Source organism: Loxodonta africana, chromosome 1 (assembly GCF_030014295.1).
Source record: "Loxodonta africana isolate mLoxAfr1 chromosome 1, mLoxAfr1.hap2, whole genome shotgun sequence".
NCBI classification, from domain to species: Eukaryota; Metazoa; Chordata; class Mammalia; order Proboscidea; family Elephantidae; genus Loxodonta; species Loxodonta africana.
In genome coordinates this window covers 89,956,252-89,972,373 of record NC_087342.1, presented here as the reverse complement: position 1 = coordinate 89,972,373, position 16,122 = coordinate 89,956,252, and the positions used below count along the sequence as shown (strand labels likewise).

The window sequence follows — 16,122 nt, the reverse complement described above, 5'->3', positions numbered from 1 at the left end:
TGTAAAATCACTAAGTAGACTATAGATAAGTGGTAACTTTGATGAAGGGTAAGGCAGTACACAATACTGGGAAAGCTAGCACAACTTGATGGAGCAAGGTCATGGAAACTTCAGACACAGCCAAACTCCCTGAGGAATCAGCGTACTGGGCAGAGACCATGGTCTCAGAGGAACATCTAGTTCAACTGCCATAACATATTTTATGGAAACCCTGGTGGTGTAGTGGTTAAGTGCTATGGCTGCCAACCAAAGGGTTGGCAGTTCGAATCTGCCAGGTGCTCCTTGGAAACTCAATGGGGCAGTTCTACTCTGTCCTATAGGGTCGCTATGAGTCGGAATCGACTCGACAGCACTGGGTTTTGGAACATAGTTTATAAAGAAAATGTTCTACATTCTACTTTGCTGAGTAATGTCGAGTCTTAAAAGCTTGTGAGCGACCATCCATCTAAGATACACCACGGGTCTCACCCCGTCAGGAGCAAGGGAGAATGAAGAAAACCAAAGACACAAGGGAAAGATTAGTCCAAAGGACTAATGAACCACAACCATCACAGCCTCCACCAGACTGAGTCCAGTATAACTAGATGGTGCCTGGCTACCACCACTGACTGCTCTGACAGGGATCACAACAGAGGGTCTGGGATAGAGCTGGAGAAAAATGTGCAGCAAAATTTGAACTCACAAAAAAAGACCAGACTTACTGGTCTGACAGAGACTGGAGAAACCCCAAGGGTATGGCCCCAGACACCCTTTTAGCTCAGTAATGAAGTCGCTTCTAAGGTTCACCCTTCAGCTAAAGATTAAACAGACCCATAAAACAAAACCAGACTAAAGGGGCACACCAGCCCAGGGGCAAGGACTAGAAGGCAGGAGGGGAGAGGAAAGCTGGTAATAGGGAACCGAAGGTTGAGAAGGGGAGATTGTTGACATGTGGTGAGGCTGGTAACCAATGTCACAACACAAGATGTGTACTAATTGTTTAATGAGAAGCTAGTTTGTTCTTTAAACTTTCATCTAAAGTACAATAATAGAAAGAAAAGAAAAAAGTCCCCTTGCACAACTCATAGCCTCTGTACTGTGCGAATCTATCCATGTCATTAATGCCTGAGGGATTCCTACAGTGCTTGCTGTCTCTATAGCACCATTTAGCACTCAGGTGCATCACCACCTCATGATTGGTACCATTTACATCCCCCAATGTAAACTTCTAGACAATAGAAATTTTTTTCTTACACTCTAATACCACAGCTTATAGCATATTTTGTGAAATAAGTGTCTCTCTCAGTCAGGGTCCTACTAGAAACAGATGGCGCAATCAAATTAAGATAATTTGGGGGAGAGTTTAATAAAGCGATATTACAAATAAATGGGCATGGCGTAGAGAAATCACAAATAGTACAGTACCCCAGAGCTGTGCTGTGACCACTCCCAAGGCTAAAAAGATGGAAGGAGGGAGCAGGAGTGTAAAGAGGGCTCCCTCAGCCAAACTGTGACCTTCGTTGATGTAGTCTACTCAGAACAACTTCCTGAGACAGACAGCAGGCTGATGCAGGATACGATAGCTTTGATTCAGAGGAAGTAAGAGTATTCAGCCTAGGAGAGGGAAGAGAAGGAATGTAGAGCCTGTGGGATGCTGCTGGGCAATTTTTTTCATCTGTTAGCCCACATGACTTCTTGCTGTGACCTGCCATCCAGCAGGCCCCACTCATGGGGACCCCATGCAGAAGGAAATGAAGTGCTGTATGGTCCTGTGCCATCCCCATGATTGCCTGGGGTTTGGACCATTGTGATCCACAGGGTTTTCACTGACTTTCAGACGCAGATATTCAGGCCTTTCTTCCTAGTCAGTCTTGATCTGGAAGCTCCACCAAAACCTGTTCAGCATCATAGCAACATGCAATCATCTACTGAGAGATGGGTAGTGGCTTCATATGAGGTCCATTGGGTAGAAATTGAACCCCGGTCTTCCACCATGGAAAGTGAGAATTCTACCACTGAAACACCACTGCCCCCCGGGGGCCACATGACTGGCAGCTTCCCTTAATTCTCACCTTGGCAATTTTCTTTATCTCTCTGGGGCTACATCTCTTCCAACTATAAATTAAGGTGATTAGCTTAATGATGTCTAAGGTCCCTTTAGTAGGGTTTTTTTTTTTTTTTTTACTGTAAGTCCTTAAGTAAATGATCTTTAATTCTGATGAAGAAAACCTTACTTTTACTTTGCTTTTTAGATATGAATGTTAGTCTGTAGGTATTACAAACAGGCCTGTAGGAAATACGTTAAGACAAAAGATCTTAACCCTTTCTGGAAGTGAAATCAAGCTAATGGGGTTACAGAGTAAAGTCATAGATAGCTAATTATCACAAGCTTGTTGGATGAAATTAACCTGCTGCAAAGTTTACAACTGTAACAAGCAGTTTTCTACCCCACGTATTTTAACATATCCTCAACTTCACGTTTATAAGTCAACAGTTTTTGGATTTGGAACTACTAGAACAAAACTTTCAGTAATACAGAGAAATTCTCCCCTTCACAGTATGTGGAAAGGCAGTAAGTCAAGTTTATAATAATTTACAGAATAAACATTAATTTATTTTGTGGTAAAATGGTCACTAGCTTTTTCTCTTTTTTAGTCTAACAAGATGTAATATGTGATTCAGAGCTTTGGGTTCTCAGACAGTCTGCGTCAACAATCTTCCCGTTCTCTCACCGTTCACTATTAAACTGCTGAGGCTTGTTAGCTCTCATTCTGGTTATGTTTTTTAGTCAAGGCTAAATTAAAGAAAACGGGGTTTACAAGGTTCCATTTCCTTAAGAACCCTACAAGAGAGAAATTGTTAGCAAGAGCTGAGATTCAACCCACGACAGTGGCTGCCGAGCCGCTGCCCTTTAAACAGCTCACATGAAATTCTAACATTCCCTTCTGTGACGCCAAGATCGCAGGATCGAAAAAGGGACCCAAGCGCCGGCGCGGCCACCTGCTGGGCAAGCGCAGCCGGGCGGGCCGGAAGCCCGGGAGGCGGTGCGCGGGTGCCCCGCCCTCTGGGTGGGACCCCAGGCGGGGCCGGGGCGGGGCCAGCTGCCGCGGGAATCCCGGGGCCGCCCCCTTTCCTCGCCCCTCAGCTTCTCGCCATGGCCCCTGCGCTTCTCTTGGTTCCTGCTGCCCTCGCCTCTTTCGTTCTAGCCTTTGGCACCGGAGTGGAATTCGTGCGCTTTACCTCCCTTCGGCCACTTCTTGGAGGGGTCTCGGAGGCTGGCCCCGGTGAGCGGGAGGGACCAGAGGATGACTCCGGGATAGGGGGGTGGAGCCGGAGAAGAGGGCGCGGGGGCGGGACTTGGAGACCAATGACAGATGGGAAGTCCTGGAGAGGGAACTCGAACCTTGGAAGCGCCGAATCGCGCCAGGGGAAGGGGACCTGCGGGCTAAATTAGGAACTCGGGGATAAGAAGTTTAGAATGGAGAGAGAGTGAGGACTGAGGGGGAGGGGAAGGGTGATAAGCAGAGTATTTTAAGGAAAGGGCTTTATGGGGAGGACTGTAGAGAAGAGTTTAAAAGAGGGACCATTTGGAGAACTGAAATGAAAGAGAGAATCCAAGGTGGCCTCTCCAGCCACGCCTTTTGTGACTGCCCAACGTTCTTTGTTCTGTGACTCCTCTTTCCCAGCTCTGGAGGATGCCTGGGGAAGAAGGAAGAAACGGGAAAGAAAAAGTGACATGGGCAAGCCTGGAGAGGAAGCATGAAGGCTCTTGGAGGCATTAAGGGACATGGCCTGGTGCTCTAAGAGCCTAGGATAAGGAGTGTTTCCTGCCATCTTCCTGATCTTTTATCTGTTTCTCATCTCCCCCTAGATGTCCGGCAGGGATGGTTGGCTGCCCTGCAGGATCGCAGCATTCTTGCCTCCCTGGCATGGGATCTGGGGCTCCTGCTACTATTTGTGGGGCAGCACAGCCTCATGGCAACTGAGACAGTGAAGGCATGGTCGTCTCGGTACTTTGGGGTCCTGCAGCGGTCACTGTATGTGGCATGCACTGCCCTGGCCTTGCAGGTATGGGGGCCTGGCAGGCATATTCTCAAGGAGGACAGAATCTGTGGGAGGGACACCCTGGCGTGGAGGGGCATGGAGTTTAGGCTTCTGATAAAATTTGGATTTAGGAGGAGAGCTGAGGATGCTCAAGACTCTAATCTCAGCTTCTGTTCCTCCACAGCAAATATCTTACTATTTATCAAGAAGGGTGTACTCATCACTGGCCAAGCACAGTATGTGCATTCTCACCTTTGCAACTTTGTTCATGTTTTCCCCCTGCCTGGGATCCCCTCCTTAACTCCACTCAGTCCTACCAGTTCTTCAAAACCCACACCCCTAAGCCTCAAGGGAAAGCTTCCCAGTGAGTGCTCCTTTGTCTTCTTATTGGGTGCTTGGTACTGGCTACTTCGTGTACCTGTCTGATCACCCTACCCATTCTGTAAGTCCTCAGGGTAGAGACAGGTCATCCTTATATTCTTGGAACCCCACCCAGCACGCTCCACGTGGTGGATGCTCATGATGGGGGTAGGGGAGAGCTGCAGATCAGCCTGGATGGGGCAGCCTCTGGGACTGGGTATCTCAGGGGTGGGCTGCGGGGATACTCAGCTCCTCATCCTTCCCCAGCTGGTGATGAGGTACTGGGAACCTGTACCCAGAGGTCCTGTGCTGTGGGAGGCTCGAGCTGAGCCATGGGCCACCTGGGTGCCCCTGCTCTGCTTTGTGCTCCACATCATTTCCTGGCTCCTTATCTTCAGCATCCTTCTCGTCTTTGACTACGCTGAGCTCATGGGCCTCAAACAGGTGAGGCTTCCAGATCCCTACCTGGGGCCTCCAGCCCTTTCTAGAACTCCTCTTCCCCTTCCAAGGATTTCAGTCCTCCCCCTCCAGTGCTCTACCACCTTCCCCTTGCTTGTGACTCCCTCACCTCCCTTTCCTGTCAGACAGTCTCCCCTCAGCCCTCCCTCAAAGCCTAGCAACCATGGGCCTCCTGGGCCTGGGGAAGATGCATGGACTAGATAGCCATGTCAGGAGCCCAGCTCTCTGAAGGGGAGTGCCTGGGCCTGAGTTCTAGGAGGAGGGTGCCTGGGAGAGAAAAGAGGAAGCCAAGTTATGAAAGGAAATCCTGGTGGCATAGTGGTTAAGTGCTAGTGCTGCTAACTAAAAGGTCGGCAGTTCGAATCTACCAGGTGCTCCTTGGAAACTCTATGGGGGCAGTTCTACTCTGTTCTATAGGGTCCCTATGAGTCGGAATCGACTCGATGGTAATTTTTTTTTTTTTTCGTTTTAAGTTGTCAAAAGGTCTTGGCTCTATTTCTACACTGTTCTCCCTGTCCTAGGTGTACTACCATGTTCTCGGGCTGGGGGAGCCACTGGCCCTGAAGTCCCCCCGGGCTCTGAGGCTCTTCTCCCATCTTCGCCACCCAGTGTGTGTGGAGCTGCTGACCATACTGTGGGTGGTGCCCACCCTGGGCACTGATCGCCTCCTCCTTGCTCTCCTCCTCACCCTCTACCTGGGCCTAGCTCATGGGCTGGACCAACATGACCTCCGCTACCTCCGGGCCCAGCTACAAAGAAAACTGCACCTGCTATCCCGTCCCCAGGATGGGGAGGCTGAATGAAGAGCTAACTTCTGGTTCCAAGCCCTGTACTTCCTCTTCCCCTCAAATTCTAAATCTGTCAACATCCAAGTGCTGGCTACTTCGGGCCAGAGGCCCCAAACTCTGAACTGCAGGGCCTGGTCCTTCCCCTACTTGAGACTCCATTTCCTGAGGTCAGCTCCATACCCTAAATTCAGAGTTTTAGTCATTGGACTCGAAGGTCCACTTCTCACCAGCTAGGGCCCTCTCCTCTCCCTAAAGAGGCTGGTGTGGAACTCATCTGTCCCCTCACCATTTGGGGATTGAGCTTGAGCGCCCCCTTCCAGCGCCTACACCACAAGGGAAAGGATCCGCCTTGACCACTCCCCTGGCACTGTTGCTCAGGGATCCCCCTTCTCCAAAGCTGGCTTCAGTCCCAAGGAACTGGATCAGAGTCTGCAAGTTTGACTGTACTGGGCGTCCCTCCAGGGCCCACGCCTCGAGGCTCCATCTCCAGCCCTTATTATCCTCTCCACCCGCCCTGTCTTTCCACCGTCCTAGGTCCCGCCACTGGTCACTTTCCCCTGGGCCTCGTTGAGGGGACTCTCCCGCTCTTGTTTTGGATAGCTTAGGGCTCCCTGCTTCCCCGAGGTACACGCGTTACAGGAAAATAAAATTTAGCCTGACTTTTCTACATCTGACATGCAATCTTTAGTGTCTCTCAGGCTGCAGGAATGGGTTTGGGAAGGAAGGAGAGCGGGAAGCTGGCCGAGACAAACGCAGATCTGGGCGACCACTTCTCGCGGACCCGCCGCCACTTGCCCGGAGCTGCCGAGTTCCCCTTCCTTCACAACCCCAATTCTGTTGCAGACCAGGGGACTCATGGGAGAGGGGGCTGCTACTCTGGTTGGAGAGCGAGCTCCCAAAGCTGTTGGCCTGGTGCGCCTGTCCCGTCCTCCCCCCTCGCCCCGGGGCCCATTCGCATGGGCCCGGACAGCGGGGCAGCAGTAGCCCTCGACCCCTCAGTAACAAAGGCTGTCGGGGGAAGGCAAAGGCATGGGGAGGAGCGGCAGGAGATGGGAAGGGCGGGCCCGGCTCGAAGCAGCTGCAGCTTCCTCCTCAAGTCCCTCGAGGGGCCTGAGTCACTCACTAGCCGCCGCCGCCCTGGGTCGGAGAGCTAGGAGTGGGGGTCTGGTCACCTAGGCACTCAAGGGCCAGGGGGCGGAGGGATGAGGGCCTCTGGGGACAGGGCAGAGACTGTCGGGGGTTCTGACGCGAAGAAGGGAGTCCCGTAGCGGAACCCCAAGGCTGTGTCTAGGGTAGCGAGACTCCGCCCCCTCTTCAGGCTCCGCCCCTCGCCCCGGTCCCTCTCCCCATTGTCCTCAGACAAAGCGGTTGCCGCCCCCCGCCCGGCCCCCTGGTCCCTGTCTAGGTCCCTCCTTCTGGGCTCCCTTTTCCCTCCTCCTATCCCTCCTTCTCCCCTCCCTCCCGTCTCCGGATCTCCCTCGCTCCCTCTCTCCTCCTCTTCCTCTCTCCGGACACCGGGCTCTCCTGCACACCCTCCCCTGGGGCCCAGCGGCGCGTGAGTTGACTGAGGGGCTTCAGACTTGGGGAGGGATGTTCTCCTCGCTCTGGTCCCTGCTCCCTTCCCAGTGCCGGGCCTTGGGCTGTCTCTTCTTTGTGCCGAGATTGTGCAGTCAGAGCCGGGTAGGGGCGGCCGGCTAGGTGGGAGTTCCCTGAGAGCGGGGGACCGGGGCAGCGGACTCTCAGGCTCTGGGAAGAAGAGGCGTGGAGCCGGTCCTCGGCAGGCCTGGGCCCCGGGGCGCAGCCAGTGGGGGAGGCAGGCGGTGGTGGCTGGACAGGGTGGGGGTGGATGCCTAGTTCTGGGAACATGCTGGCAGCCCAGACGCCCGGGTTCGGAGAGTCCCGGGGGAGGGTATTTCCCTTGACCCGCCTTGGGGGCGGAGTGCGGGGCGGGGAGGTGGGGGCTGGGGGACCGGAGGGGCGTGGCCGATTGACGCTGGAAGGGGAGCCAGGAGACTTAGGGCCGCGCTGAAGCGCGCCGGCCTCCTGCCGCGGCGCTCACTTTCCCCTCCACCCCTTCACTTCCCCTCTCCCCTAGACCCCTTCCCTCTCGGACCCCTCCTTACTTCCCCAAGACCCCCCCACCCCAGGTCCCTTCATCCTGTCCCCAGCGCTACTGTCTGACCTCCCTTCCCACTCTCAGCTCCCGTGGGGTAGCGGTGAGGCAGCCTCGCCTGAACCCGGCCCTCCCCTCCCCCCGCTTCGCTTTTCTCTCCTTCGCCCCCAGCTTCTCTTTTCTCCCTTCTCTCTCCCTGTCACATCCTTGGGACAGTATCTAAGACTTCTTAACAATGTGGTGCCAAATCTGACTCCTCCCTCTTTGCTCTGAATCTGCACTCTTCCTTTTACCTCACTGCCCCCCCCACCAACTTGGCTCTTATCTTTTCTCTTTATTTTCCCAGCTTTTCCCTTCCTCTGCCTCCTCTTCTCCCTCTTTTCCCCTGTCCTCACCTCAGCTCCTCTTCTCTGTCTCCCACCTCCTCCCTTCACTTCCTTTCCCCCCACACTCAGTCTCACCCCCTGAGCCTCTCTCACAAGCCTCTCCTTCCTGTCCTCTGCCCCCAGCACTCCACAGCCTCACCCCAAGGCGACTATGGCCACCATCCCAGACTGGAAGCTCCAGCTGCTAGCCCGGCGCCGGCAGGAGGAGGCAGCCATGCGTGGCCGGGAGAAGGCTGAGCAAGAGCGCCTATCCCAGATGCCAGCCTGGAAGCGGGGGCTCCTGGAGCGCCGCCGGGCCAAGCTTGGGCTGTCCCTTGGGGAGCCTAGCCCTGTGCCCTGGACTGCGGAGGCTGGACCTCCAGACGCAGACGAGTCTGCTGTCCTCCTGGAGGCCATCGGACCAGTGCACCAGAACCGATTCATCCGGCAGGAGCGACAGCAGCAGCAACAGCAGCAGCGGAGTGAAGAGCTGCTTGCTGAGAGAAGGCCCGGGCTGCTTGAGGCTCGGGAGCCAAGACCCAGCCCTGGGGAGACTCGGGATCAGAGCCCCAAGGGACGAGAGTCAAGAGAAGAGAGGCTCAGCCCTAGGGAGGCCAGAGAGAAGATGCTGGGGACACGGGGAGCCCGAGAGTCTAGCCCCAGACCTTTAGAGGCTCAGGACTGGAGGCCAAGTCCAAGAGAGATGGGAGATAGGAACTCCCGACAGTCAGAGGCACGGAAATGGAGACTGAGCCCTGGAGAGACTCCAGAGAGGAGTCTAAGACTGGCAGAGCCTCAAGAACAAAGCCCCAGGAGGAAAGAGGTGGTGGAAAGTAGACTGAGCCCAGGGGAGTCTGGCAGCCAGCAGCTGGGCCTGACAGAGGCCCATAAATGGAGGCCTGACTGCGGAGAGTCTCAGGAACAGAGTTCGGTACAACTAGAGGCATCACAGTGGAGGCCGAGCTCAGGAGAGGAAAGCAAAGACTTCTCGGGAGAATGTGGGAAAAAAGAAGACAGGCCAATTCCAGGGATGGTCCCAGAAGAGATTACAGGGCTATCAGAGACCCTAACAAGGGAGGCTCGAGACAGCAGCCCCGGAGGAGTGGAGGCAGCAGAGCAGAGGCCTGGCCTAGTGGAGGACGGTGAGAGGGGCTTGAGGCTGACAGAAGGGTGGAAGTGGACCCTGAACTCCGGGAAGGTTCAAGAATGGACACCCAGAGACACAGAGACACAAACTCAGAAACCAGAACCTTCAGAGTCCGCTGAGAAGCGCCTGGGGCCTCCTGGGGTAGAGCCTGGAGAAGGGGAGGCTGAGGAGGAGGAGACAGGGGCTCTGGGCAGGCCTCTGAGCATCCTGCAGAACCGCTGCTCTGTGCCCTCCCCCCTCCCACCAGAGGATGCTGGGACTGGAGGCCCTCGACAGCAGGAAGAGGAAGCAGTAGAACTCCGGCCCCCGCCACCAGCCCCTCTGTCTCCCCCACCCCTAGCCCCACCTGTCCCCCAGCCCCCTGGGGATCCCCTCATGAGCCGTCTGTTCTATGGGGTAAAGGCAGGGCCAGGGGTGGGGGGCCCCCGCCGCAGTGGACACACCTTCACAGTCAACCCCCGGCGGTCTGTGCCCCCTGCAACCCCGGCCACTCCTGCAGCCCCTTCCACAGCTGATGCTGCAGTCCTTGGGACCGGGAAGAAGCGGTACCCGACTGCCGAGGAGATCTTGGTTCTAGGGGGCTACCTCCGCCTCAGCCGCAGCTGCCTTGTCAAGGGGTCCCCGGAAAGGCAACACAAACAGGTAGGGGAGCAGCCAAGCCAGACTTCTTAGGAGCCCACTCGCCAGTTCTCTCTGGGCACCGGTCTTTTGTTCATTTTTATACTCCTGTATTCTTGTCTCCCTCTATTCTTTTTTAATTCCTGCCACCACCCTTCCTCCCTCTGCACACACACCCTTTCTTCTTGCTGCCTTCCTGTTCCATTCATCTCAGAGCCTGCCCAGCAATCAAGCACTGTCTCTGGGTGTGCTGTCCAGGGTGTGCCCAGGGTGTGCCCACGCTGTGCTTTCTCCCTTCCCTAGGGCTCTGAGTTCTCCCCATTTCTTTCTCTCCTTTCCTCTGAGTCTGTGACCCAGCCCAGCCCATCTGGTGGGCGATGTGCACTGAGGCTGCCAACCCTGAATCTATCATGGCACAGCCACCAGCATGAAAGCACTTATACTTTTTGAGGGGACAGAATATTGGAGCAGAAAGTCTGAGGAGACTGAGGGGGTGGGTTGTGGGTTCTTGGGGAGAAATGGCAGAGAGACAAATGGGGAGGAATGTCTCTGAGCCCCAAGAAAGAGGGGGGCAGAGTTGAGTGGGGACGTTCAAGGAGAGAGGAGGGAGGAATGGAACAGGGCTGGCCAAGGAGCAGAGAGAAGGTTTTTGAACCCCGAGTCGGCCCCATGGGAGAGGCACACAGAGGCCATTTGAAGTGGGTGACCTCGGGGTTACACACCCCCAGCTGGGCCACTGCTTTAGACAGTGCTCCCTTCTCTCTTGGGACAAGAAAAGCCTTCTCTTCCAAAATACCCCCGCCCCTCACTCCCTGCCCCTCCTCTGTGGGCTTCCCCTCCCTCCCAGAACTGGCTTAGCAATTGGTTTTCCCCTCTCTTCCTGCCACCCTGGCCTCTCCCTCCCCTCGGGGTAGAAAAAGAGAAGTGAATTTGGAGGCACAGTGCTGAAAGCCAGAGGGCTAGAGAGTACAATGGGAGTTGGGAACCAGAGTGGGGGCTGAGGCCAGCAGAAGGTCAGAGGTTAGATTGAATAAGGACTTACAGGGAAGTGGGAGCAGCCAGGCCAACTTCTCCCCCTGGGCCTGGCCCAATTCCTTCCCTATGGAGACCAGGCCCCAGCTTGAAAATCTCTAGGGAAAGAGAAGTCTCACACTCAGACTGTCAGACCCAGAAGTCTCTGTAGCTAGCACACACAACAGGAAGAGGAAGCAGTAGAACTCAGACCTCTACCACCAGCCCCTCTGTCTCCCCGACCCAAGCCCCCTGAGGATCCCCTCATGAGCCATCTCAGAGACTGGGAAGCCCTTCCTGGCCTCCAGTCCTCATCCCACGTGCTACATCCTAAGATTTGTTTTTCATGTCTTTATTATCAGTGGGAAACCACAGGGACCAAAGACCTAGGCTAAGCTTGGGGGTCTCTTGGTCTCCAGATTCATCTTCACGTATTGCTTAATCTCCCATCCCTGAGCCATGGTACTTGTGGCTGTCTCTCCTGAGCCCTCTGACTGCTACCAGCTTTTCCCCTAAGGGCTGGTCAGATGCAAAGGAGCTATGTCAGGAGACTACCGGGGAGGTGCTCAGAAAAGTCACTTCCTACTGAGGTCAGTTTGTGCTTTGTGGAGGAAGGGAAAGGAGGCAAGAAGCTTTGTGTCCCAAAGCACAGTGTCTGTCTAACAGGAGCCAGGAACTTTGGGCAGAGCAGGACCTGGGGTGGTGACCATCCCTAGGTCAGGGAGTAGGGGAGCCGGAAGCACATCGGCCAAACAGGAAGCCTGGGGTGGGAGCCGGAAGGCTGGTGGGGCTGCATGCGGAAGGCTGGGCCTGGGCCTGCCACAACTGTGCTCAGGATGTGGTGAGAGAATAAGGAAGCAGCTGCCTGGGGTGGGGGTGGGGAAGTAGCACAGAATTTCCGAGACCCAGACACCTCACTCTTTTGCCCTCTCTCAGGCCTTCTTTTCTTCCAGCCTCCAGCTTATCAGGACTACGGGGCCCTGGCCCAGTGCTGCCCCAACCCACTGACTCAGGGTTAAGAGGACTGCCACCCCATCACACCCCACCCCCTGCCTTCCCTAAATAACTCCTATTGCAGGCTAATTCCATCAAACTGATCCCTGCCATCAGGAGAGAAATCCTAGCCCTGCCAGTCACTAGGGATATCTCTGGCCTAGAGGCCAGCCCCTCCCGTCCCTGGCCCCCTTGTGACCTTATATAGCTGGTGGGAAAGGAGCAAGTCAGTCACCCCCTGCCCACTCCCCCCACTTCCATGCAGGCTGTGCATTCCTGAGAAGCTCAGCCAGAAGTTTGGGGGTGGGGGGGCAAGGGAAGGAGCAGAGGCGGGGGAGAGAGACAGCCATAGACTGAGAGCAAATCAAAGGTATCCTTGAGTGAGTGAATAAGAAACGATGGAGATTGTTAGCTCAAAACCAAAACCAAACCCTTTGTCATTGAGTTGATTCCCACTGATGGGTTACAGAGTAGAGCTGCTCCATCGGGTTTTCTTAGCTGTAATCTTTACGGAAGCACGTCAGCAGACCTTTCTTCCATGGCGCCGCCGGTTGGGTTCATAACGTCCAACTTTAGGTCAGCAGCTGATTGCAAACTGTCTGCACCACCTAGGGACCTTTGTTATCCCAAAAGGGGATGTGAAAAGAAAACAAAAATGGGTTCCCAGAGGTTTGTGCAAATCTGTCAGTAACAGAACCAGAAGTGGTCTTTTTTGAGAAGCTGGGATGTATGGGGCCTGGTTGCTATCACTTGATTCTCCCGGCAGTTTTACCACTATGGACTGGGGGTTGACTGCATCCACTGGGCTCCCCTCCACATTTCTTCCTTAGCCTCAGTCCTCTGTTGAGACCTCATTAGAGCTCTGAACAAACCCTTATCTTCCTGTTGTGGCAACTTCCTTGCTCCTATTGATTGAGCACCTACTATGTGCAAAGCAGTTTTCTAGATGTTGGGGCTTTGTCACCAACAAAATAGACAAAAACTCCTGCCCTCTGGCAGGAGGAGAGGCAGGCAGACAGCAAGGGTAATAAGTAAATTCTTCAGAAGCTGGTGGCTATGGAAAAAAAAAAAAATAGAGCAGAGGTAAATGGAACCTGGGGTGGGGGGAGGTGAATATGGCAACTTTATAAGGGAGTGAATGGGAGGGAGGGAGCCGCGGGTGATGTCTGGGGGAAGAGTATTTCTGGCACAGGCAAAAGCCCTGAGGTGGGAGTGCTTGGAGGAAATCAAGGCTAGCATGGCTGGAGTGGGGGAAGAGGCCAGCAAGGTGAGGGGGAAGCAGCACTTTGGATGGCACCTTGGGGCCATGGTCAAGCTTCTGGCTTTTGCTCTGAAATGGGGAAACGTTAAAGGACTTGAAGTCACAGTGACATAGTCCCTGAGCTCCAGCTTCCCATGGGGATCCAGATATCCCATCCCACACAGCCCTGAGCAAACCACCTGTCCACCCACCTTCTTGGCTTCTGTATTCCCACACCCCTGGTCCATGTGGAAACTCAGGGGCGCAGGGCCCCAGCCCCCCTTCTTCCTAAACTGACTCCAGGGAAGGCCTGAGTAGATCATCTGGACCTTTCCAAGTAGTTCACATGGAATCCTCCTGTTTCTCTGCCTAATCCCTTTGGCTCCCAGAGTTAATCCCACCCTGCTCCTTCCCCCTGAGCTTCTTAGAAGGGCAAAGGGGAAGGGTAGAAAGGCAGCCCGAACAGCTGGGGCTCAGCCTGCCCCTGGGACGGTGTTTACGAAGGATTTTTCTGCCCCTTCCAGATTCTTCTCTGGTCTTTTGGTTCTGCCTCTGCCTGTCCTTCTGGCGCTCTCTGTGTGGACTTTCCTCACTGCCCTCTCACCTCACCTTATCCCTGGTGTGTTAGGGGATCTCTTAGTTCCTCTGGGACTTTCTATATTGGTCTCCTGCCCTTCCCAGCCCCAGGTTCCCTTTGCTTCCAGCCATAGGAGAGGAGTGAGGGGTAAATGTCCAGGGTTCTGGGTTTCCCAGGGGAAAAGAAAGGGGTTGAGGGCATGGAACACAATGTGCTTATCTCCTTTGCCTGGGACTCCGTCCCCATCCACCTCTTTCCTGTCTGGTCTGCTCAAATCTCACCTCCTCTGGGAAGCCTTCCGGGATTACCTCAGGGTGCCCAGGGACTTTGTTCTATTACAGGATTTATCTCAACTTTTTAAAATTTCTTTTTACTCCTCTGCTGCCCACAGTCTAAAGGGCCTGTGTTAACTCACTTCTGCCTTCACAACCCCTGCCAGAGCACAGGCCAAAGTCTGATGGTTTTCAAATAAGATTGAAGATGGGAAATCTGGGATTGGAGAGCCAGTATCAAAAGGGAAACTGCATGTCAGAGTGGCTGAGCAGGGGAGAGTCGTCAGCATGGCGCCCTAGCCCAACCCCTGCCTCCCACCCAGCCAGCTTCAGGGCTGACCTCATTTCCACCTTCTTTCTTTCACACCCAGTTAAAGATCTCCTTCAGCGAGACGGCCCTGGAGACGACGTACCAGTACCCCTCCGAGAGTTCGGTGCTGGAAGAGCTGGGCCCAGAGCCGGAGATCCCCAGTGCCCCTGGACCCGCAGCAGCCCAGCCCGACGAAGACGAGGATGAGGAGGAGCTGCTGCTTCTGCAGCGGGAGCTCCAGGGCGGGCTGCGCACCAAGGCCCTAATAGTGGGTGAGCGAGGCTCTGCCGCGCCGAGCGCGCCACCTGGTGTTGGGGGCTGGCACTGCAGCCTAGGAGGAAGGGAAGGGCTTAATGTTGGCGCTGGAACGGGCTCGGCAGGACCTCTAGCCCAACCCACTCCTTTACAGATGGGGAAGCTGAGGCACTGGGAAGCGAAGTGCGCAGCAGGCCTCCAGATTCCAAGATCAGGGCTTTTTTTCGGTGCTCTAGTGTAGACTCAAGGCAATGGGCAATGGGAGTGTAGTTCAAAAAACAAGATCAGACAAGCTCCTGTTTGAATTCCAGCTTGTCTCTTACTTGTGCTGTGTCCTCAGGGAAAGCATTTGACCTCTCTGGCCTCCATTTTCTCACCTCTGAAATGGGGTTAATAATAACTACCTCTGGGAATTGAGAGGATTAAATGATTTTTGTGAAGCACGCAGAACCATGGCTGGATACAAAATTATTTTATTTCACTTCTCCCGGTGTTACTGTGGAATTAAGGATTATGTGAGTGCCTGAAGGAGCCCCGGTGACACAAATGGCTAAGCACTTGGCTGCCAACTGAAAAGTTGTCGGTTCGACCCCCTATAGCAGCTCTACCAGAGAAAGATCTGGCAATCTGCCCCGATAAAGATTATAGCATAGAAAACCTGACGAGGCAGTTCTGTTCTGTCACATGGGGTCGCTATGAGTCTAAAATGACTTGACCGCACCTAATAACATAAGAGTGCCTAGAACAGAATGCAGTACAAGGTAAATGATTGATGGTTGCTGTTACTGATAGTAACAAGCACTCAAGACGAGGAAGAGGTTATAGGATTTGATTTCCTATATGCCAACTGCCCTTTAACTTGGGGCAAGGAGGGCAGGAGGCAAAGGCCCTCACTCATTCTCTATCATTATTGCCTCTTGTACAGATGAGTCCTGCCGGAGGTGACCCTCCCCCACACAGGAAAGATATATTGCCCTCCTTCCCAGAACTGAAGATCCTGGAGCCTAGAAGATCTTGGGCAGACAGACCCTGAAAATGAGCGTGGCAGGGAAGAACAACCAACATCCCCCAGCTTGCTTTTCTCGTCCTGTTTATGGGGGCAGAGACAACTGCTCAACTTCAACCCTAACCCAAGGTCCCTGGTGTGTCAAACGTGCTGGTGCATCTAGGTGATCCAAGAGTGAGTCCCAAGCCCTGGACAGGTGCACAGAGCCCACTGGGGGTATGTGTGAAGATGGAGGACCCCCCATTTCCATGGGCACAGACACTGTCCCTACAGCCTTCCTTAGCTCCCCTCCCCACCAGGTACTCTCAGGATTTAAGCACTCATCTATGTCCCTGGGAGGCCTGGCCTTCACTCCGATCCCTAGATCACCACCCTTGTGTTTACAGCTCCTGCCTCCTCTCTTGACCACAGCCTGGTTTACAAACCCCACCAACTCCCAGCCCCATGCTGCCAAAACCCCACGTTTACAAGCCACGCCCACTTGCCGAGTCCACGTGGATTTCCTCTCCCCCCTCCTTCAGTTGCCTCATTGGGAGTCGCCTGGGGCGTGGCTCCTCCCACTTTTGCTCAGTATTACTGTGCCTC

The 16,122-nt window shown here is 54.5% G+C and overlaps 2 protein-coding genes across 8 annotated transcripts; both read left to right on the top strand.

Moving 5' to 3' along the window:
- The first annotated feature begins 3,072 nt into the window (after positions 1 to 3,072).
- NRM (nurim) lies at positions 3,073 to 6,735 on the top strand. 7 transcript variants are annotated; one of them, XR_010321626.1, is made up of 4 exons: positions 3,079 to 3,263; positions 3,851 to 4,047; positions 4,208 to 4,387; positions 4,651 to 4,749. XR_010321626.1 is itself a non-coding variant. In XM_064283144.1 (4 exons), the coding sequence occupies exons 1-4, from the start codon at positions 3,134 to 3,136 to the stop codon at positions 4,710 to 4,712; spliced, it is 441 nt and encodes a 146-aa protein (XP_064139214.1). In that variant the 5' UTR covers positions 3,080 to 3,133; the 3' UTR covers positions 4,713 to 4,821. The 7 variants fall into 7 exon arrangements, 6 of the variants coding, with proteins under 6 accessions (XP_064139203.1, XP_064139211.1, XP_064139212.1 ...); XM_064283144.1 differs by having other exon boundaries at positions 3,080 to 3,263; positions 4,208 to 4,259; positions 4,651 to 4,821; XM_003422452.4 differs by lacking the exon at positions 4,208 to 4,387 and adding an exon at positions 5,364 to 6,735 and having other exon boundaries at positions 3,085 to 3,263; positions 4,651 to 4,827.
- Positions 6,736 to 7,077: 342 nt separating this feature from the next.
- Positions 7,078 to 15,593, top strand: PPP1R18 (protein phosphatase 1 regulatory subunit 18). Its single transcript, XM_003422453.4, has 4 exons — positions 7,078 to 7,185; positions 8,253 to 9,897; positions 14,338 to 14,548; positions 15,457 to 15,593. The coding sequence occupies exons 2-4, from the start codon at positions 8,281 to 8,283 to the stop codon at positions 15,474 to 15,476; spliced, it is 1,848 nt and encodes a 615-aa protein (XP_003422501.2). The 5' UTR covers positions 7,078 to 7,185; positions 8,253 to 8,280; the 3' UTR covers positions 15,477 to 15,593.
- The last annotated feature ends 529 nt before the right edge of the window (positions 15,594 to 16,122 follow it).